General features: G+C 45.8%; 1 protein-coding gene across 1 annotated transcript in view; it reads left to right on the top strand.

Moving 5' to 3' along the window:
* The first annotated feature begins 1030 nt into the window (after positions 1–1030).
* SIAH3 (siah E3 ubiquitin protein ligase family member 3) overlaps positions 1031–23513 on the top strand; it is a 38874-nt gene continuing 16391 nt past the window's right edge. Inside the window, exon 1 of the mRNA XM_032208299.1 lies at positions 1031–1342. Coding sequence (XP_032064190.1) covers positions 1208–1342 — 135 coding nt within the window. The 5' untranslated portion in view covers positions 1031–1207. The remainder of the gene's footprint in view (positions 1343–23513) is intronic.

Genomic DNA, 23513 nt, shown 5'->3' with positions numbered 1-23513 from the left:
AACCCTGTTTAATGAGACCCAGTGCCTTGAAAAGGATCCCTGCCCACCAACACAGACACACGCTGGTAACAATCCACAAAAGCATCTTATTTTCCTTGTCCTTCCCTAATTTATATATTTTTTTTAATACCTAGGACAACTCAATGGCTAATTAGTCATTTCCCAGCCACTGATACGCAGATGAATGACAAGCGAAAGCCTTCAGCATGTTTAATTATTCTGTTGATCCAGAAGCCACTTGTCCCCCTGTGCAAGTTCCTCTCCGTGCGTGTGCCCTCATGCATCATGCATTTCATTATTTTTAGAAGCCAGCTCCGTGCCTTTCCACGCTCTTGCAGGTCCAGCATCCAGCAATCGCCTTCGGTGCCCAGCGGACCCGATGCAGCCGGTGTAAATCAGGGGGAATGTTGCTGACTTGGCATGGAGTTATACCAAGTTGCACCAGACCCCAGACCTGATGTCTCCTATACTTTTTTGGGGGGGTGGGGGGCACATTGTCTGCGTGCTGGGAATGTCTCCGTTATGAAGCAGCAGAATGCAACATTTAGAAAGCATCAGAGTGATAAAAAGCCAAAGCGAAGCCTGCAAATGCACAGGCGTGAATCTATTTATATAGCGAGCTCTACTTCTGCTTAACCCCTGCAAGGAGCTGCAACTCTCTCTGCATATTTGATTTTCCTCCCGGGCTGCAAAACGTAGCCTGCTCCACCTCATTTCGCTACTTTCCAACAGTTTCGCTGGTGGGCTTCTTCCCTACCCCTTCCATTTAGCTCCGGCATGAGGGCGCTTGCTGCTAAATGAAGCCAATTAATAAATGGAGACGTTAAGCAATCAATTTCGCCTGCCTATCTCCCCAGCCTCCCGTACGCCCGGCTGTAATCGCAAGATAAATGCGATGTGCTGATGTATGGTAATGTTCAATAATACATTCTCCGCCAGGCTCAATTCATCAGGGACTTTCTGGAGGGGAGGCATTCGTTATTGGCTGTCTCCGGACCTCAAGGATAACATTCCTGTCCTTTCCATTGGCCGCCCCGCTGCTGCAAGCCTCTTCCCGTCTTGTTTTGATGATGAATATGAAGGCACGCTGAGCCGTGCCGGAGCGCAGCGCTCGCCCACCGCACTCCCTCCCCGGCCTCAAGGACTTCAGGGGCTGCCTGGCCGCTTCCCCTGCCCGCCGCCGGCAGCAGCAACGACCAAAGTTGTGATGCTTTTCTTCACCCAGTGCTTTGGGGCTGTCTTAGATCTCATCCACCTGCGGTTTCAGCACTACAAGGCGAAGAGGGTTTTCTCGGCCGCCGGGCAACTTGTCTGCGTCGTCAACCCAACGCACAGCCTGAAGGTGAGCCAAAGATGTTTTTTTTTCCCCTCTTCCGATTTCTTCTCTCCCTAATCCCCAACCCCCTCCCGCCGGCGTTTCTCTACCCAGGGATTGAAATGATGCTCCGGCAGCAGAGGGAGAGTGCTGTTAACACCTCACAGCCCTGGCGGAGGGGGTGTTTGCATTGTCCTTGCTGCAGGAGCCACTTCAGAGGGAAGGGAGAGCATCCCGCTGCTCAAAGCGGTCGCGGGAAGTCGCTGCTCCCCAGATCACCAAAGTTTCCCTGTTCCTTTCATCCCTGTGACAAGCAGGCATGTTGCGAGCCTTTGGGAAAAAAAGAGAGAAAAAAAAAAAAAAAGTTAGTTTGATGAATTAGCATTTTTTTTGTTAAAAGGGCTCTGGCACAGCTAGTGCTGCTGGTGGTGTGACAATGTGCTGCTGGTTAACAGCAGGGAGCAGGGCATGAGACCCCCCACACACAGCCCAGGGGTCTCTGGCTGTTGGTCGTGCTCACTTTTGGGGTGAAAAAAAGCTGGTTTTGCTGCCGAGGGGAGGCTAAAGGCATTCCTGTGGTGTTGAAAGCCTCCTTCGTCCTTTGCAAGGTGAAGCTATTTTAAGGTGGGAGAATACATTTGCCTTAATGCAAAACTATTTATAGCCCCCATAAAACATTTCTCTCACTAGCACGGTTCTGGATTTTTACTGACAAAGTGTCAACAGCTCTGCCTATGCCAGAACACTGAGGCTTTCATGTAGCGGGGGGGGGAAGAAAGTGACTGGGAGGCTTGAATTACTTTATGATGGTAGCAAAGAAGCAACTTCACCAAAGTGAATCCTCTCTTGCTGGAAGCAGACCTGACTCGCAGAGTGGCTGATGCAAACTCAGGAGGGGATTTAATTCAGGAAAACTCATCTCTGGCTCTGCTTTTCTGCACCGGGAAGTCTGCTGATGGGGTAACCCCTGCCTCGGAGCAGCATTCCCCCGGTGCAAACAGCAGCACCCTCTAAAAAGCAGATTTCCAGAGTTATATCTGCAGTCTCAGGCAGGGAGAGGTGGTTTCCAGCACAACAGCAGCTTGGGGAGGATTTCCAGTGAGCGCTGTGAGGGGATGCTGGAGTGCAGGCTCGCCTCTGGTGTCATCACATCCTCGGCCACCACTGACATGAGCTGCTTAAAAATCCCGCAGCCCTGTCATTATCTTAAAGGGATCTGCCTGCCCAGATGGGTAAAGCACTTTGCAGAGAGACAGACCCGCCTTCCCGAGTGCACGGAGAGATTTGGTAAATGAATGCTTCTGTACTTGACCCCTTTTATGTGACTCTCCCGCTACTTTCATCTCTAATTTTAATTATGAGTTAAAAAAAAAAAAATCTAAGCAGCAAATGGTTGTTGAAGGTGACATTACAATGTCTGTCGGATAAGACACCCCACAAGCACACAGAGGGGTGCCCATTGGTCTCTCCCCCGGTAACTAGGACAGGACCTGAATTTATCTGTTCATGTCCTCCTGAGTTGCAGATTCACTCCAGCAGAACCTGCAGCATTTTGCCAGGAAAAGTTGATGCTTCAGCTACTCTGTTAAACACATGGGGCTTTTCAGCACGTTAAAATCCCCGTGGCCAAGCTCTTCACTGCTGGGACTCAAAGCCCAGCAGAGAGATGAGCAGTCTCAGTACTGTTTTGGTGGCTCTTGAAAGCAGGCAGGTGGGACAAATTGACAAGAAACCTTGGTTGGAAAAATAAAAAAAAACAACAAGCGAGCTACCTACACAGGAAGCAGCCACCCCATCTTCTCCTCCCTGGCCATAGAGAGGGGTCGCGTCCAGTGGGCAAAGTGTTTTGTCCAAAATTTGGTGTCACAGACCAGCCAGGTGACCTGCTTCCACCCTGGGGTTGGACCTATCCCTCCGTGGTGGCTTGCAGTATGATGACTTCTTTGGTGTTTCAGAGTCTGTTATTTCTAGCCGGGTCATTTCGTCTGTAACATTTTGTTGACAGCCCCCAAATCTATCTTAACAATTGACAAGTGGAGTGAAAACTGTATTAAGGTTTGTGGTCGATGAATACGAGCCTGCTAGGAAACGAGGGCTGAGAGCAATGTCATTCCTCTCCATTCCCTTCAAGGCTTAAATGTTTGTGCTTACCCCAGAGCTGTGCTCTTTGTGAAGGGATCACCTTATCCTGTATTTCTGCAGCACCCCAGTGAGGGGGCTCCGGGCTGACTTGGGTGAATGCCCAGAGGGACGTGAACAGCAGGACCCCTGCTGCCCAGGGCAGTGCTCAGGAAGTGTGGTGGCATCCAGCTCCCACCAAAGACATCATGAGCATGCACCAAGGGATTTGGCACCATGTGAAGTACCTGGTGAGCAGCAGAGGGCAGGGGAGCCCCCATCCACCCTGCACAACACAGGATTACAGTGCAGCCATGGCCAGTCATCCCCACAGGATTTAAAGGAATTAATTAAGTTATGAGGTAATGCATACATGAAGGAGGGCATAAGTAGCTTAATCTTACACTTAAAAAGGTTTACAATGTGGTTTATCAGGGCAGTTTGTGTTCCAGGTGTTTTCTAAAGCCAGAAGAAAGTCTGCACTGAGTTAGGGGAAGGGTTTGAATCCTGCCCTACCAGCTTGTCTCTCTGCACAGTGGCCAGCCAAATAGCGTTGTAATTCAGTTAATCCCCAGCAGCATTAAAGTGCTGTGGTGCATTATACCCCCACAAGACTTATTTATATATGTCCTGTAAGGGAGGAGATGGGCACTGAAATGTGCGACTCACAACCCGCCGCCATCCTCCACCACCATCTCAGCACAGGTACCGATTTAGGACTGGAATCTGGGGGCCAAGTGGCATTTCCCCATCTGAAACAATAGGATCCTGATAACCTGGGTGAGAGGGGCTTTGGCAGCCCCCTGAATCCTGTAAGCCCAGGTTCCTGTCCCAGCTTGGGGACAGGATTGTACGGATGCAGCAAGCAGCTGATGCTGGGTACCAGGAGCTCTCCCCTCCCCAAACCCACTGACCTGGAGCTTGCAGACCCACACATGTACACCACATGGGTCCACAGCACAGGGATCTGGTTGTAGGGTGGCACAGGCTTCCCTTCGAGCCTGTTGGAAAGCAGAGCAGCTTCGAGCTTCAGCATCAGAAATCACAAAACCTCCTGGGGGGATGCAGAGGGAGGGGAAGAGACGTTTCCAAAGTTTCTGTGTTACTACTTTTAATGCGTGTTAACTGGTGCTCCCTGGCATGCTACAGCTCTGGAGACCCCCCAGCACACTTTTTCTCCATATTTCTGAGGTGGGGACACTTAGAAACTTTTCTCAGAGAGAATTTGAGATTCTTAAACAAAAAATGGATTTAAAAAAGATTCTTAAACCCAAAAAATGGAGTTTAAAGGGAGCACAGCACCCCCAGTGCCTTCCTCCATCAGCACCTCTTGGCTCAGGGTGGAATGGGGTAAAACTGAGAATCCTGCAGTATTTTCATGGGGAAGGAGGGGCAGTCTTTGCCCGGCTTTACCCAGGACTGAGAGAGGCAGTGGGAGATGAAGGCCAGCTCTTCTGGAGGTCATGAGGACCACTGCTGCGCTGCAGTGCTGGCTTGTGCCTCTCCTCCACCTGCTCCCTCTGACCATGGGAGCTATTTCTCAGCCCACCTGTGCACGTATGTGCTTTGGAAGTGAAAAGGATGGAAGTTGGGAAGTTAAACACCTTACCAGGCTGCTTGATTTTTCCTTCTTTTCAGTTTGTTTCTTTGTTGAGTGCCTTTTTGTCCAAGCTATTGTTGCATTCTCATGTTGCTCATTGCTGGTAACACAAAATCCTGAAGGCAAAGATTTCCTTGTCTGTTACATAACAACCTTAATTTGGGCTTATTTTTTTTCTTTTTTTCCTTTTCTTTTCTTTTTCTTTCTTTTTTTTTTTTTTTTGTACTTCTGCTGAAGGAAATCATCACTAGCTTCATTGCAACTTCAAGTCTCTTATTTGTCTTTAAGCTCCTTCAAAAAAAAAAAAATAATAAAAATTCAAACACCAACTTGTTTGTTGACATCAATTTGCATATTGGCTGATGAAGTCCCATTTTAAAACAATCATCGGCAAGACAGGGAGTGCTGCAAAATTAAGAGATAGGTTGCAGTCACCTCTGTCTGATCTCATTAGGAAGGAAGCCAAGTGCTCTACACGCCTGCAACTTGCTGTTTAGGTGCACTGGGCAGTGGTTCCAGCAGGCAGGTCCTGCTGGTGGGGTCGTGGCCATTTGTTGTCCACCCAATGTGGGGAGCCACGATCACGATTCATTCATCAGTGCTGCAAAAAGATCTCTCTGCTTTGATTTGGCGGTGCAAAACCACCTTCAGCATCTTCCCCGTGCTGCAGCAGCAAACAGCTGAGCAGGACAGTGGCTTCAACTGGCCCTCACAACCCCCCACCAAGCTCTTACCCCCAGGGATTTTTGAGGACAATGCTGTAGGTAAAATGTAGGTAAAATGGTAAAATCTCAGTGCTGCATGGGGATTTCCTGAGAATTTACTCTGGGTGACCTGCTGCTCGCAGCCACCTGCAGCACTGCTCAGCTCTCCCGCAGCGCTCTCGTCTAAGGAGGGAAGAGCACTCGGGCACTGCAGACGAATTGCCTGACACACACACGTGTACAATTTACAGCAGCTTTATTTATTTAGAGGCATTTCTGAGCACCTTATATAACATTAATGGGTTTATCTTTAGCTCTCCCTCTCCCCTTTAGTCTCAGTAACAGCAGGAAACCATCTTTGGAGAGTGGCAGAGACCTCCAAGTGCTTTGCACATTTATTTTATTTATTTATTTTTTAGGTAAAAATACTTGAACCAACTCTGGAAAGGGATTAACCACTTCTTTCCACACCAGATGTGGTACTTTCAGTTCTGTTATTTTATTTAGTTAGCTAGTTAGTTTTTTCTAGAGCAATTTCACCCTGCGCTGAAATCCCTTTTCCTTCCAGTATGGCCTCCCCAGTAAAAAATAAAACAAAATAAATCATTTGCACAGCTCAAGTGCTGTTGCTGGTATCTTACACATGGAATATTAAGCCTCAGAGTGGTTGGAGAACTACCCACCAGCCTCTGGGAAATGCATGGCAGAGGAGAGACATGGGTCCTTGTGAATATCTTAAGCACAAGATCACACACTCTCTCGCATCAAGTGTCAGCAGGAATGGGAAGAGAAATAGAGAGATAGAGCACAAATGAGACAGAAAAAGATGAAATCAGTAACTTCCCCTTGTGCAGAAAACAAATAAACACTTCAGGCAAACAAGGAGGCGGCTGCCACGGAGCAGAAAACCACATCAGCAGCGGGTGAAAATGTTCTTCCTCTCTCAGGGGCTGCTGTGTGGCAAATAAGCCAAATAATTAATAGGAGTGAAAATAGAGTGACTCACCACCACGTGGGGTTTGTGTAGGGCAGCGGGGACAAGGGGACAGCTGAGGTTACCTCCAGGTTGAAATGTGCCCGAGGGTGCAGTATTGGGAGCCCGATCCCAATTGGAAAGGGGGGCACCAGGCTGGTCAAGAGGCTGGGGCACAGCATGCAGGAGAAGAGGCTGAGAGGACCAGGCTTGTTCAGCCTGGAGAAGAGAAGGGAATTGCAGTCTACAATTAACTAATCGAACCATACAGAGAAGGCAGAGCCAGTCTTTTCCCAGAGATGCAGATTGGAAGGACAGGAAGGACCAGACGTAAGCCAAAACAAGAGATATTTTGACAAGATACAAGGGGAAAAGTCTTTCCCAGGGGAGGGTGTGCCACTAGCACAGGCTGCCCAGAGGGTCTCTGCCATCTCCATTCTTGGATATTTTAAAAATTTGATGGGGCAAAGCCCTAAGCATCTTGACATAGCCTGGGGGTTGGACAACACAGTGCCCAGAGGTCCTTTCCAATCTGAACTGTTCTGACCCTACAATCCTACATAAAAACAGAGCTTGGTGCACAAGGAAGGGTAAAGCATTACAAGGGTCTCAGGGGCAGTCTTCAATGTTTGCATCAGCAACAATCAAGACAAAGTGTGGGAAATATATGAAAATAAAGAAGACAGGAGACAGACTGATATGTGGGAGGTACTTGGGAATCCAAGGGTCAGCACAGATGATTGGCAATGGTGGAAAAGGATTGAGCTATATCAGTTACATAAGTATCTGACAATTTAAACTCATCTTCTAAATCCTTACAGTAGTCCGAAGCCCAGGGATATTAGCAGTTAATGGAATTAACCTGGATTGAGAAGAGGGTCACTGTGGCAGGCAAACAGTGGCAAAAGAGAGTAAGATATATTTCAAAATACGCTTTGGGATAAGCACCCACATTGGTAATTACAAGCAATATGAAATAAATCCTGAAGGAGAGAGGACAGACTGTTCAACATCTATCTGCAAAGGCTTGAAACCCTGGCACAACAGCAAACATGTTCCTAAAGAGCACTGAGAGACTACCGTGGAGCAAATAATCCCCTCAGCCAAACCTGCCTTTCATTCTCCTTATGGGATGGTTGCCAGCAGAACAAACTTTCCCCGGGTTTATTCAATTAACTGCTTCATGATTACTTTCCCCCTCCAGCAGGATCCCTAATGCTTCAGACCTGCTTTTTGGTGCGTGAGTTGTGTTAATTAGCTGTGCAAAGAGGTACAAAGCAGAGGGGCTGTGTAGGTAGTGTGGTTTCCTTTCCCTGCCTGGATTTTGGGCTTGCTCACAGAATCACAGCATGGTTAGGATTGGAAGGAACCTCCTGTCCAAGCCCTGCTCCAGCAGGGCCCCCAGCGCAGGGTGCCCAGGGCCCCGTGCAGGCACCTTGTGCCGCTCTGCCAGGAGGAGCCCCCACAGCCTCTCTGGGCAGCCTGGGCCAGTGTTCCCAGTAGTCATTATGTGGCCAGAGGTTTGTCTGGCTCATATAATTTCCTCTCTGCCATCATTATGGCAAATATTTTGGGGGGACCACTTTACCCCTGGTAAGTCAAGTGGTATCCCCCATAAATAGCTATCTCAAGGCATGCACACAGGCTTAGACCTCTCGTTCTGTAAGCTTTTGGGACTGGGTGGAAAGACGTTTTCCATAGCCACATGCCAACACTGGTGGAATTCAAACACAAAGAAGGCAGCAATACAGCACAAGCACTTTCCTTGCAAACAGAGGTGTCTTTACTTGCAGGCAATTCACGGCTATGCCCACGTCGAGATTTAAAGTGTTGCAGGAAAACGGATAGAAAGACTCATAGGAATTCACAATGGCTTCATCTGGTTTGTCCCATAGAAGCAAACGGGAATCTTTCTTCCAGATGCAATTCCTGCCTGGAATCTCCCAAGTCTAATTCATACGGGAAATAATGCAGCTTTAAAAATAAATGAAACTTTTCCCGTGTTTCTTCTGTCGCAGAAAACATTTCAAAAAGGCGACTCAAAAATGTTAAGGTCATGCAAGGTTGCACAAACATAACCACTGGTTTGTAAATAACTGATTATAAAGGCTGAATTTTCTTTCAGGCTGTTGGTAAAAGATGAAAGCACTATCGCAAAACAGATCTGAAGCCAGCTTAATCTCCAGCAGCTTCACAAGGCAATTGGAGATAATTTAGTGTTGCAGCTAAACACAAGCTTACTGGGGAGGCATCTCTTAATAATTTTTAAGCTTTAAATGTTTTTTCTTTTTTTTTTTTTTTTTACTTTTCTTTTTTCAATAATAAGCCAGTGATTAGGAAAAAACGTCCTAGTTCACAGATAAATCCAGGCTGTATCTGGGCATTTTGCTTTGTGCTGCTTTAACTAAAGCAACTTTAATTTGCCAGAGACCAATCAACAGCCTATAGCAAAGAGAACGCAGTTTGATGAAGCAGATGTTGGGGAAGGAAGACCTTTTCTTTACTCACTCATAGGGAAAATTAATTGACGCCGAAAGCAAAATTTCAGCATTTTTTGTAATAGTAACTTTTGCTTCTTGACTTTTACAGCACAGAAGAAACTTGCAGATCAAGTAGCTTCTGTTCTGCTTTTCACAAAAAAAAAAAAAAAAGGGGGGTTGGGGCTTGATGCTCGGATCAGAAGTTTGCTGTTCTCTGCCATCAGGTAGGAGGTTTGGGATGGAAGACAAAATACTTGAATCCTCTGCTATAGGTTAAGCTTCTGTATGTGTGTGAGGGGCCCATCTGCAAAAAACAGCCCTGTTGCCATAAATCCTGTGACGCTGATAATGCTTTTGGTGTCAATGAGGGTGGGGTGTGTGCTCCTCCAATCTCACAGTTGAGCCGTAAATATGTAAGGCTCAAAATGTGGATGCTGAAGCTTAATAGCAGCCACCTAAGTTTATTATTTTGTTCATTAATCACTTAATGATGATCATAGCCTGTGTGACCTTGAGTCACAAAGCTAGCCCTAGCCTTATCTAGCAAGGAATTAGCTATCCCTATCACCATTTTTGAAGGCGAGAATATTTTATACTTCTGGAGATCAAATTCTTAAAGACTTCTTAAATTAATTCTTCAAAATAAGTCTTTAAGACTGACGATACCTGCCTTCATGTTCATGTATCTTACATAATAACAGTAAAATGTTAGAAGCCCATTTAAGACATCTTCTTGTACTTAAGAGAGAGCTTTAAAGCATGTTAAGCAATTCATGTGTTTTGCAGTGACTCTTCAGCAATAATACATTTTAATCATTATGGAAATTAAATAATCTCAGTTTGGCAGGCTGGAGAAATGAGCTGACAGGAACATTGTGCAGTTCAGCAAAAGCAAATGCTGAGACCTGTACCTGGAGAGAAATCTCATGTACTAGTAGATGCTGGGAGCCAGATGGCTGGAAGTGATGTTTGCAGGAAAGGTATCAGGGATCATGGTAGACACCGTCCCTGGGGGTGTTCAAGGAAAGGTTGGACGTGGTGCTTAGGGACATGGTTTAGTGGGTCATGCTGATGGTAGGGGGTGGTTGGACCAGATGATCTTGGAGGGCTTTTCCAACCTTTATGATTCTATGGTTCTGTGTTACACTGATGAGAGGCTAGAGCCTGAGCTGGCAAACGTCATGTGGAACATGTGGAACAAGGTGGATAAGGCTGAAATTTGAAAGGTCCTGTAGTTTTACCACCTAACCTAACCCACAGAAGTGGCCTAAAAGAAAGCTGGAGAGGGACTCTGTCAGGGAGTGTAGTGATGGAACAAGGAATAATGGCTTTGAAGAAACAGAGGGGAGGTTTAGATTAGGTATGATGTGAGGAAGAAATTCTTCACTTAAAGTACAAACTGCACATGGGAATTAGGGCTGAAGATGCATCTTGCTTCTGTTCTTTCCCATAAATTAATTTTAATTACCTAAAAAACAGTGTTAAAAATAAACCCAGGGCACGGGATGGGTGGTGGAGGGCAGTCCCCGTGGCCGAGGGGCAGCCTTTCTCTCAGGCAACCCAAATACCCTGGGGGAGCCAGCCCCAGAAAAGGGGTCCTCAGCCCCCCAACCATCTTCCTTCTTCCACGTGAGGGCATCTTCCAGGCATAGTCATAAAGCTGATGGCAGCGTTGGACCCACTCATGGAAATGAACCCTACTCGTATTGCAGGCCCCATCCCAAGCATTAGCTTGGAGCCACCAAACAACATGGACATCCTGCAGGCTCACCTGCAAGATGTCCCGGCAATAAAGAAATCTGTTGTCAATTCTCAGGGGTGGTGTGAGTGCTTCTTTCCCATCCCCCAGCCCTGGTGCGAGAGGTGGCATCTCTTCTGCACAGAGCCTCGAGGAAGAGCACAAGACAGGACCCAGTCTCCTTCAGGCTGCTACACTGGAGTGACAGGAGGAGACCCCAAGGGCCACCATGTGCCTTTAACATTTGTGAAAATAGACTGAGGGATGAAAATAGTAGTGTATAAGCGATTATAGGTGGCTAATTTCTTGTATTAGGAGTGAGTTTCTCTATCTGAGTAATTGTAATGACAGACATGGAGAAGACTGAGGTACTCAGCAACATCTTTGCCTCCGTCTGCACTGCTAGATGGCCTTCCCAAGTCTTTCATTTCCCTGGAATCATAGATGGAGGCTGGGCAATCAAAGTCCCACCCACTGTAATTGAATAGCAGGTTCGAGACCACCTGGTGAGTCTAAGCAGGTACAAGTCTATGCGACCTGATGACATGAAGCCCAGGGTCCTGAGGGAACTGGCTGATGGAGTTGCCAAGCCTCGCTCCATCATAGCTGAAAAGTCCTGGCATTCAGGCAACGTCACTGATGAGTGGAAAAATGGAAACATCATGCCCCTACTCTTCAACAATGAAAACCAAGTATTGAACAAAAAGCACTACTCTTCAACAATTAAAACAATTATTAGACATTTCTTCTCAGAAAGAGCAGTCAGGCACTGGGACAGGTTGCCCAGGGAGGTGGTGAAGTCACTGTTCCTGGGGGTGTTCAATGGAATTTTGGACGTGGTGCTTAGGGACGTGGTTTAGTGGGTGACATTGGTAGTAGGGGGATTGTTGGGCCAGAAGATCTTGGAGGTCTTTTCCAACCTTAATTTTTCTATGATTCTATACTGTACTTAGAAAATATAAAGCACTTTAGGAGCGTTAAGTAATACTTCGAGGTCTCATCAATCCACTGTTAGCATGCAGCCACCACTGGGAGGGAATGAAGGAATCACGTTGCCCCAGCGTTACGCATCACACCGCCCCTGCCTGCCTTCAGGAGGGAAGCAGAGGATGCCCACTCCACCTGGGGCTGCGGGAGGACATGGGGGCAGACAGAAAGCAATGGTGAGAGGTGAATACCATGAGGCATGCATAGCCGTCTAACTGCCCTTCTGGTAGAGCACTGGGTTTTTGGGTTGGATCTGCACCAACATCTGGACTTTTTACTACTAAAGACAGAAGAATCAGAGCCTTTTTGCTTTCAGTTTCCAAACAGAGAAAAAATCAGCCACCTATTTTGAGTTTGAAGGTGATGCCTTGGAAAGGCATGCGTCAGTGCAGTAACCTCTGTGCTTTTCCCTAGCAAAGCCAAACTCTTGGGAAGATAACCATAAATCACCTGGGATTCACCTCCTTCATGTGCTGCCCTCATTGTTAACATGGACATATCTTTTGTACCTCCTCTAATCCAGAAGTGATGCTTGGGGAAGCAATAAATGCCATACCATGTTGTGAGGCTCCCACTTTTCCAGGATTTTTATCTAAGCATAATCCATTTATGTTATTTAATTACCATGAAGCAGCTGCCTTATATCATCTAAAAAACATCTATTTGCCTTAATTTTACAGTATGGTAATTAACTACCAATGACTTATTTAAAACATATTTACAGAGGCATGTCAGAGGTGCATCACTTTTTCATGCCCAGTAAATGCACCCGCAATAACCAATTTGGTATTTAATTAGCTAGCTTATGAGTTTACCTCTGAGAAAAAAAAAAATATTTCAAAGAATGTGTTAGCTATGATGCTTAGTAGATTCTGAGGGAGAGGATACACCAGCTGTAGGTCAGTAACAATTTTTTGGCTTTATTATGTCGCACAGTTTTGCTATGCACACAGGCTTAACATAGTTACGGCCTTCACATCATTTTTAAGTTCAACTATTAAATACACAGCAAATCAATATGCAATAGAACAGCATTCATTAAGTGGACCATAAATCAACCCTTCTGTTGACACAGTAGGTACCAAAGACTTTCATAAAGCTCCTGGCCTATCACGGCCAAAAAAGAGGTGACTGCTATCAAGAACAACCCATTTCTGGGTTAAGTGATGCACAGGCACTAACAAATATTAATTGGGAAGGGAATTTGTGTCTGCCAGCATGGCTCTTCAAGGGTTCCTTGAGGAACGAGTTAAATGTCTACTCCATTCCTGTAAAGTGCTCAGGGATATAGTCCTCCTGGTACCAATCTCTCATGTGGGGGTCATCCCACTGTCCCTGGGGACCACCGAGAGGTCTCAGCCACCAACCCCAGGAACTGTGGGGCAGCACATTTGTGCCTTCCTTGGCCTAAACAAAGTGAGAGTTGCAAGACAGCATCTTCAACTTCTCACCAGTGACTTTGTGTTCTCACAGCACGGTTCATCCATTGCTGAGGAGAGGCATATGGAAGGAGCCTGCAAAGCTGGAGATGGGTAGGCAAAAGCAGGGTTCCTGTTTTGAAACATCACTGACAGATCAACAGGGTGAAGCTTTGGTGCTCAAAGCCAAAATCCTTTTTCAGGAGCATAAGGCCATAACTTCAGGTCCTAGACATCTTTTAAAAAGGTCTCCAGGGTAGACACAATGTTGATAGAGATCACAACATGCCTATGGGCAAAATATGACAGAAATGACACTGTCAGCAGAAAAAGGACTACACTTGATTGCCTCAGAAGGATTTGGGGGAAACTGGGGAGGAGCTGTTCAGTGTTTTTGCTTGTTTCTGAATGTTAAAGAAACAGCAGCAACTTGGCATCCTCCACAACAGCCTGGCAATTCAAGTATCCCTCCCTTCCTGCTCAGGGGAGCTTTGATATTCCCACAGAAAGGCTGCGTCTGTTGTAAAACTCAAGCTAACTTTGCTGGGGATGGGTGAAGCAATGAAATAACCCCAGAAAAATCAATCGCAGCTAATCGAGAGCAGAGGCTGGTATCGATTCAGTGAGACTCCTCTTCCTCGGGATAGTTTTGCAGGAGTCTTGTGTTCCCTCGGTGCTCTCTGCACCAACCCATTCCCTCCTCAGCGGCTGTTCCCCACGCTCCTCTCCCTTCCAGCCTCTGCAGGTGTGGTTACAGCCCATCTCAGCTGCTGGATCAGCACTTCTTGCCCTCTGAGGCTTCATGAAAGTCACCCCAGCTTGCAAAACCACTGTCTGTAGCGGTGCTTCAGCACTCTGTAAAAAGCAGCAAAGTCTGCAAGTTGCCACTTATCTCATGCGCCAGAGTCACAGCTCTCTGCACACTTTGCCAGACTGCTGTTTTTACTTTTCAACCCACAACAGCACCCTGACATGTCCAATTTCTCCAGCCAGAAGCAGCCAGAGAGCACCTCTCCCTGCAGAGCATCTACCCCTGGAGTATCTCTTGTCCCGCTCCTTGTGGCCACCAGTAGAGCCAGCTGTGGGCTTCCCACTCCCTCATCCTTTTGGTACCAGCCTTAATGCCCCATTTCTAAATGAATATTGCAGCTCCTGTTTCCAGGGGCTGGATCTTCATGTGCTTCTTTTTTTTTTTTTTTTTCCTTTCTTTTTTTTTTTTCTCATTCTGCAGCAGAGAGGCAATGGCTCATTGGTCTGGAAAATATCATGCTTGTCTTTGGCAAATAGCCAGGCTTTCATCAAATGTTCCTCAAGTAGAAACCCCTAGCCTGCTTATAAATACCATTACCTTCACTTTAGAGCTGGAAAAACTAAAGCCTTTCTGAGGTTAAAGCAAGGTCTGTGCTGCAGAAAGGAGAAGGTCCCAGTCTCCTCTCTGTTAATGAAGGAGGCGTCCTGAGTAATTCTGTGGAATGAGAGATGAAACCTCTTCTGAAGTCAGGGAAAGTCTCAGGGGCTCAACGCTTACAGGTTCACACCTCGTATGAACAGAAACAAGGGGATTTATTTTATTTTATTTTTGAAGCTGATCAAAATAGATATGATTTTGAAGGCATAGAAATCCATTAATTATGCTGTTTTAAAAGATAATCAGTCCAGACACCTGCTACATACAACAAACTGAGATACACTGCTAAAAGAAATGACAAGTAAATGTAAGCTGATTGCATTTATAGACAAGAACATGAGCCCCTTGGAGGACAGACCCCATTCCCTACCTCTCCTCAAAGTTCATGAACCACGAGCTTTGTGAGGACATTTCAGTTCCTGATGGGGTGCTCATGCCAGCCCCAACAGCCTAGAAAATAAATCGTGAAAGTTACTTTCAAGTCTGTGTGGCATCATCTCAGCCAACTTGTCACCCAAACCATAGACAAAATAGAGATGCTGTTGGGTCTCCAGGGGCCAAAGTGCAAATTTCATGCAAGATGCCTTCTGTTTGCCCCTGGGCATCACTCGCAGGATGATGCTTTCCAGCTCTGCCTCTGCTGAGTGATAGCCATAGAGGAAAAAACTGCAGCAACTGCCTTCTGCTGCTTATTTATGAGGAAAGGGGGAAGTTTTGGCTGAATTACATCTGTGGTAGAATTGACTCAGGACCAAATGGCAGCTGAGTTTTATGTTTTTCACAACTGGAAGTGCATTATTCTCATTTCCTTGAGATTTTAGCTGCCTTTGAACCTGGAGAACTGGTGTCCTCTGGGGTTGGGAGCTGGAATTGAATAAAGGTGAAAGAATGGAAATGGAAGGCTGTTTCAAATGCCAAAAAAGGGAGTCTGGATTTGGGTCCCTTACTCTGGATGAGTATAGTTACTTCCCCTTGGGCAGAGGATGACCCAGGACAGGAGAGAAACCAGCTCTGAAGCTCCGTGTGGCTCCTTGGCCCTTCTGCAAACCCAGCTCTCCTGAAAGCAACAGGGCAATGCTCCAGCAGGTGGTCGAATCTGCATTTTTCTGATCATTCAAATTTACAGCGAAATTGATGATAGTGCAGGGCTTGTATTTTTCTTTTTTTTTTTTTCTTTTTTTTTTTTTTTTTCTTTAATACAGCAAAGTGGTCTGCTATTAATGGGCATGCATTAAACTGCTTGGCACAGCATGTTCAGCGCCGAGAGCAGGAAATGATCATTTCAGGGCCCCTGCAAAGAAAACCTGTTGAAGTGTCTTGGGGCAGAGTGAAAACCTAGTACTTGGGGATTAATTATCTGGAATATAATGAGGCCAAAAGTCAGGTAGCAATTAAATCTCTGTAGATGGAGAGAGTAGTTTCATAATAGACTTCAGTGGTGAGGTTTAAAAAGTTCCTACTCTCCCATCTCAGTCTGTTACCAGTATTACCATTTTGGGGGCTGTGCTGTAAACCAGATTGCTGGAATGATCTGCATTGCAAAATCCTTCAGGGGATTATATTTGAGCTGTGGCATTTCAAGAACAGGCTCAGGTTTCTGCCAAATTGGAGCAATGAAGAAGATGTGTGTGCGTGTTAAGCGTGCGTGCATGCATTTATTCACATCTCCGTAAATGTGTTGCAGAAGTGATGCTTGCACACAGAAAGCACAGTATCAAAGTCCAAGATTCACTGGTTAAGTCTGTGACGCTAAATAAAGGAGGAGTAGGGACCAATCTCTTGCCTGAAGTTAAATGCCACTGGCTTCTCCACCTGGTTACGGTTAGCTATTGCTGTAGCAACTTCACCTTGGAGAGATGTAGCCAGAGTGGTCTGAGCAGAGCCAGGGAGTGAGCTGAAAACTCAGCCATGAAGACAACAGGGAGTCCAGTGTCCAAGCTCACAGGTTGATCTTTGGTTGGACATCACTGAACATCCCCAGCTGCACACTGACTTTGTGTTTTGGGCTTGTGTGTGTTGTAATGAACCCATGTGACTGTGACATCTTCAGAATACTTTGGTTTGACTTTTGACCTTCTAAGTTTAGCTTACATTTATAGAGTGTTGTTTTTTTCTACAGTAAATTGCACTTTGAATAAGTCAAAGGGTAGTCCTGACTATAAACTTTTTCCTTATTTATGTTAATAAATATGTGAGTGGTTTCTATGTGAGAAATAGATGCTTTTAAGAGAAATGTGGTGCATGACAAGATTCCTGACCACAGTATCATCTGCCAGATAGCTGTCTAGTTTGCAATTATCAAAATCCAGTCCTATTCCCCATTTCATCCAGGCCAGCTTTTCTGCAGAGTTTGTGTTTCTCTCAGAGTACAATAACCATATCACTTCAGTTATTGCCTGTCATAGTAAGGAGATCAGACACGCTCCCTGACTTCTCTATACAATATATCAATGGTGGTTATGTAAAATATTACAATAAATTATTACATCAAACAGGATGCAGACAACAGGATTAAAACACTGTGGCATGACACATATAATATGAAAGTATAGGCGTGTTGCTTGACTAAGTATATGTGTATATATTAGTTTGTATGTGGGTCCTAGGAAAAGATATGAGGAATTGGAGATAATTTTATTTTTTTAATCAAAAAAAAAAAAAAAAACAGAATATAAGCATCCAGGGCTTGAAGACAGCCACTTCTTGTCTCTTACAAAAAGTCTGGTGGTTTTCTTACAGCCATGGACCAGCTCTCCATCACGTTTTTATTTTTTTAAGCTATAATGAGATCAGCCATAGCTCAGCTTCCCTTACCTCTCTGCAGGCTTGTATTAATGCAGACATTCATGGAGAAGAGATAATGGTTTAAAAGCTCTAATTTTGTTACCCTCTCCACCATCTGAGCTGATCCTAATGTGATTAGGAAAGCCGTTTCTTACTTAGGCAGGGTCAATTTGTCCCAGAGGAGGCAGGGAAAGGAGACACTGAGGGTGCCAGAGCTGGCTCCATACTCAGAAATGTCAGTGTGATGGCCAGGAGACTTTAACGCAGTGTCCTTCACCACATCCAAAGGCAGGGGGGAGTGACCCACATTAGCTATTCCTTCTGTATTTGCATTTATCTGGAAGCAACATGCTGCCACATTTCCGTAAGTGCACTTTATGCAAAAAAAGACACTCCCAAACCCTGTCACTGCAGTTGCACCAGACCAGGTTGGGTTTATTTATCACTTGGTCCCTCAGTGAGGTGGAGGACAGCAAGAAACCCAAACTGCATAGTGCAGCAAGCTGCTAAAATGATGATGCAACACGTTTGCCTGCCAGACCTCCTAAGCATTTTCATCACACACAGACGGACCAGGAGATGCTAATACACTCATAAGGAAGCTGGCTTAAGGCCAGAAAACACCAGGTTGCCAACAGACCCTCAGGAGCTCTTGTGAAATAATAATAGCAACTGGGACAAGGAGGGAGCCCTGAAGACATCTTGCTGCAGTGTTGGCCAGTGGGATGAAGTTTGTGTAAGTTTATAAAGATGGTGTTATCCTGTGCCTACAGCCCCCTTCTTCATCGTGGCAGCAGGCAGATGCTCACCATCACACCTGAAACATAAGCAAGCCACCACAGCATGAGTTAACCCTCATCTGCTGGGATGAAGACCACAGGTCGAGTCTTCACTACCAGCTCAGCCCATTTCCTTGGGGGATGCCTCCTACAAAGCCAGTGTGCAAATCTTGGCCTCATGCCACTTACTTCTCAAGAATTTATTTTCTGGTCATCCTGACACAAATCCCAAAATAACCCTGGCAATCCCAGCTGACGATGCTCAGCACCGCTTGCTGCTCACACGGTTCCTCCGCTGCAGCCAACTGGTGTGCATCAGGTGTTTCCTGCTGCCCTTTCCCTTTAGCTGTTTCTGTTGTAGGGCTGGGATTGCTGCTGCCATTTGGGCTGATCGCACATCTATCAGTGGTGGATGGCAGGGACCAGCTCGTTTGTTGTTTGTCACTTCTGCCTTGTGTTAGTGTTGTTTCACGAAGGTCCTTCCCCACCGCTGAACTGAGCACAGAGATGGCTTGGTGCTCTGGGCTGTTTTTTCCATAAACAGCACAAATGTGTTTGTTTCCAACTGTGTCATTCTCAGCATTACAGAAATGTTCACATTCCTGCTTTTTCAGTCTTAGGTTTGGGTCACACTGCAGCTTAGTTTGCCAAACTGCTCTTCAGTAAGTGTGAGTGCCTCCACAGCTGGTGCCACTCTAAGAGGATTTTTGGGTTTATAGTAGTAATATCACCAAGACCTTCATGGGTCTAGATGACAGTTCATGGGTCTATATGGGTCTAGATGACAGTTTAGTAAGTGAAGGAAGGGAAAGAAAAAGAAGCAAGTGATACAAAAGCTACAACTTACCTCTTCCCACCAGCAGACTGATGCCCAGCTGGTCCCCAAGCAAAGGCCACTTTGGCAAGACTTCTCCCAGTTTTATTGGTCAGCATGATGTTATATGACATGGAACATCATTTTGGACAGCTGGGGTCATCTGTCCCAGCTGTGTCACTTCTCAACCTCTTGTCCACCCCCAGTCTGCTTGCTGCAGGGGCAGGGTGAGGAACAAAGAAAGCCATGATGCTGTACAAGCACTGCTCAGAGACACAAAACATCAGCTTGTTATCAAAATAGTTTTGGTCACAAATCCAAAGCACAACACCATAGGGACTACCATGAAGAAAGCTCATTCTTTTCCAGCCAGACCCAGTTCACCCTTATTTTGATTTCACTTCACAGTCTTGGTGACATCTCTTTTCTTGTCCTCTGCTCTTTTCTTCTGCCAAATACAGAAGATACCTGGCTAAATGCAAGGTTCCATTTTACTGAGTGGAGGGAAATAGGCACACCTAGGTTAAATGCAAAAGTAGATCAGGAGACAGGCTCAGTGACCTGCTATGTCCTTTGACTTTTAGCCTATATTGGCTAGCTCATATGCCTGCAAACCTGTGATGTTCAGTTAGATGAATCACATTTTTCTTTGAGTTGTTCTGGAATTCTTTCTGTGATCTCCAAACTTTGAAACACAGAGTATGGAAATGTTACCAGACTTCTCCTGTTGAGATTATAGATACTGTAGCCCAGCAGGCTGTCACATTCTACTAACTAAATAGTCTAGATCTTCGAAAGTATTTTGTTTTTTTGACTTAGTAAAATCTGATTTTTTTTTCTACTTAAGAAGTCTCAACATCATGGCATGCCATTTGCAGCACTTCCCACTTGTGTGCAAGTGCAAATACAGCCCTAGCTGGATCTTTTACCCCTTTGCCTTTGTGGCTACCCCCATACACCAGCAAATCAAAATAAGTTTCTTCTTTTAATTGGCTGGAGACAGGATGAAGATGAAGATGAAGAGAGGGTATATGAACAAAGAAACTGAATTTTCTTCTATTGGTCTTGCTGGCTCTCTACATTGGAAAAAGAAAAGTGTAACCCTTCTTTTCTAGGTCATCTTTGTTCAGGCACCCTTGCTATGCACAGACAGACTCTGTAAGTAGGAGGATTTACAAAACTTTGAAGTATTACACAGTTATTTATTGGCTGATACAGACAAGAGACAGCTGGAATTTAATGTGCTACCAGGCTAAGCATTAGTATGCACAATGTCCCAGACAACACACCTGATGAGTCCTTGCTGGCCAGGCAGTGAGCCATCAGGTGGGGCAGAGCACGTCTACTGCATTGCTGCTGTGTTTCCACTTTCCATCTCTCTTTGTGGCCTCCTAGTACTTTATAATTTCCCATGTTGACGTTTTTCTTCCTGAACCCTTTATCTACTGCATATCCTTGCCTCAAGTTCTTCTGTTTCACCATTCTCATTTTGTGAGTCTCTGCTCTGCAGGCTCTCCCAGTTTCTCCTCAGTGGTCTGAGCCGAGAGTGTGTAGCTGAGCTGAGCCAGAGACAGGAGATAGACTCTGGGATCACAAAGAGTGATGTTTTGAGGAAGAGAGGAGGTTGTAAGTGTGTCAGGGCATAAATGACATGGATGTACCCATCCGCAAGCAATTTTTTTGCTTAGTGCCAAGATCTCAGTGCTGGTGAGGTTGTGTCTTATTACTGAGAGGTCATGTCACCATCCCAGGCTTGCATGCCACTGGTATTGTCTGCACCATAGTTAGGGAACACCCATATTAGCATTTCAGACTGCATCCTTGCTCTTGCTGAGCCTAGTATCATTCCTCTCACCCCTTCTGCAGCTACAACCAACACCAGGCTCAGACCCATTAGCAGGGGAATGACAACCTAGGAGGCCACCTTGCTCAGCTCACCTTTGTCCCACTTTCTCTGGGTGCAAAATCAGGCAGTCCCACGCTCCTTGAAGGTCTATATCCTGTATTTAACCTGTGAGTGTAGCCAACGTAAGGTGACAGCGTGGAAGGCAGAAGACACCAATCCCTGGCAGCAGCTTTCAGTCTATTTTTCATCTACCACTTGCAGAGAGACTTTGAAAATAAAAATCCCTCTCATGGGATGGGAACCACATCTCTTACTTCCCACAGGAGTCCTCTAAAGGTAGGAGGGATTGGGAGCAGTATCACACTGCACTGTTCCTGTTGAAGTGAAGTCATCACACAGCCAAGAGAAGCTTCTTGGGGCTAGAAGAAACATGAGTCCTTACCTACGTCTCTTGTGGATACAGTGAGCTTCAGCTTGGATTCTTTCAGCTACTGTCTCCTCTAAAACACAATCCACAGAAACTAGGGCTAAATCCTAAATTTATCTTCCCTCATGTCACTACCCAAACTGTGAAAGCCTCCATGGTCCCTGTGTTTGTAACAGCACTGCTCAGTCGAGTAGGAGCAATGGCTACAGTGGTGGCTTTGTTCAGCCAAGAATTTGGATTTATGGTGGTTCTCCCTTTCCATACAGTCCTTCATGAGGTTATCTCTTATATTCAGCACTGGAGAAATAATAACAGCATAAATAATGAGGGTGGCACAACAGTAAAGCAGCCATGTGAGAAATGCACTGCTCCAGCACAAACGAGACCCATTCCGGCTGCTCAGCATCTGCTGCTGTCCCCCAGAGATGCAGCTCCTTCCCCAGCGATGTCTACGAAACCTTGAGGTGCCTCTACTGAAGCACGATGTCCCCTGCGTGCAGCTGAGCATGTTCAACTGAATGTGACCCTTCGCCAGGTGTCTGTAGCTGTGCTGATGGGATTTGGATGTATAATGAGGAGCCAATTTTACTTGAGATACCCTTGCTCCCGAGTGCCAGTATCAGGAAACAAATGACATAAAAGGAAAGTAATGCAGTCCTATGCCTGTACTATACACTTAAGATTAATTCCCTGTAACTGAAACTGATTGTTCACATAAATCTCACCCTGCTTTTAAGCTAGGACATAACCTCAGCTTAATTGATATTCGTGCTTGAAGAGAAGACAAAGAAATCAATTTGGCACGTCGAAAGAACCTCTAGGTTTTTCACGGAGAAATCCTTTCCCCAGCAAACGAGCTTGTCTTTTTATAGGCTCAGGTTTGTGAACACAGATGATATGGCTCTAACAGTTACACACGTAGATGTAGTTTTCCTTGGTGGGCTTGGAAATAAAAACGCCGTCTGGATATATCTTTACAGTGGTCTCCTCGGCTTTCACATGCCCAGGCACATGAAAACTTGCACAGATAACTCCCATTCTTACCCTCACTGTCTAGCTGTTCCACAGTAAAGTGCACACTTATAATTATTTATTACTTCATACACAATCAAGACCCATGGTAGCACTTACTAGAACGTAGGTATGGCACTTCTATTCCTGTTTTAATATTCTTTAACTGTTGCCCACCCAGTGACATCCTCAGATTCAAGTTAAAGCGCCCAAATTAGGTAGGGAATCTCATTTTACCATTGAATCTGCAGTGTGGGTACATCAGCATTAAAAATATATATATGACATGAGGAAGCTCAGCCCCATTTCTGGCTAAGCAGAGTCTGGATGGGGTTGCCCACGTACCTTCACAAGCACATCCACCCTTAAAGCTCTGAACCAAGCAGGAGAGAGAGCAAGGTGTCCGTGCTGGGTTTTGAAATGAGCTTGTACAGCAGGTTCGCTGCACGCTTATCATGCCTTGGAACGCGCACTGCCTCCGTGTCCTACAATTTATGTGTTAAGTATTTCTAATATAGCAGCTGCATTGATTTCAAGGGCAGTTTGCAGAGCAGTGCTCTTCAGCTGACAGGGAAGGTAAAGCCCGAATGCCCTCTTCTAGCCACAGAAGGGCTGCGGTGCAGCTGAGGAGCTGAAACTGTTCCAAAAGAGCTGCTGACACCGCATGCACTTGAAGGAAGGGATGCTTTTTTTTTTACATAGTTCCTTATAAAAACACACACGTACCCGACATGTAGCTGCATCTTGACATGAGATGTCAAAAGAAAGATGGGAAAGGGCTTATTACTTTTCCTTTCCAAATGCCCAAGTGCTTAGGGAAAGTGTCAGAAGATGACCCTGAAGGCTGACAGACTCAATGCAACCATTAACCTTCAGGCAGCACATGAACTCTCCTGATGTGACCGCACAAGCTGAGCCTTCTTTGAGCTCAGGAAATTTTGGTATGGCTTTATCCACCAAACCACAGCAGGCCAAGGCCCAGCCACCTGCTGGCTGCCATCCATGATACATGATGGCCGGCACTGTCTCCACATTTAACCCATGCCAGCAGGTGCCTCTCCTAAATGGTGGCCAAGGGCTGGGAGAGACCAAGGACTGCTCCCAGCAGGCC

The sequence above is a fragment of the Aythya fuligula genome, chromosome 1, assembly GCF_009819795.1.
Source record: "Aythya fuligula isolate bAytFul2 chromosome 1, bAytFul2.pri, whole genome shotgun sequence".
Taxonomy (NCBI): Eukaryota; Metazoa; Chordata; class Aves; order Anseriformes; family Anatidae; genus Aythya; species Aythya fuligula.
Note: the sequence above shows the minus strand (reverse complement) of the source record. Positions and strands in the feature narration are given on the sequence as shown.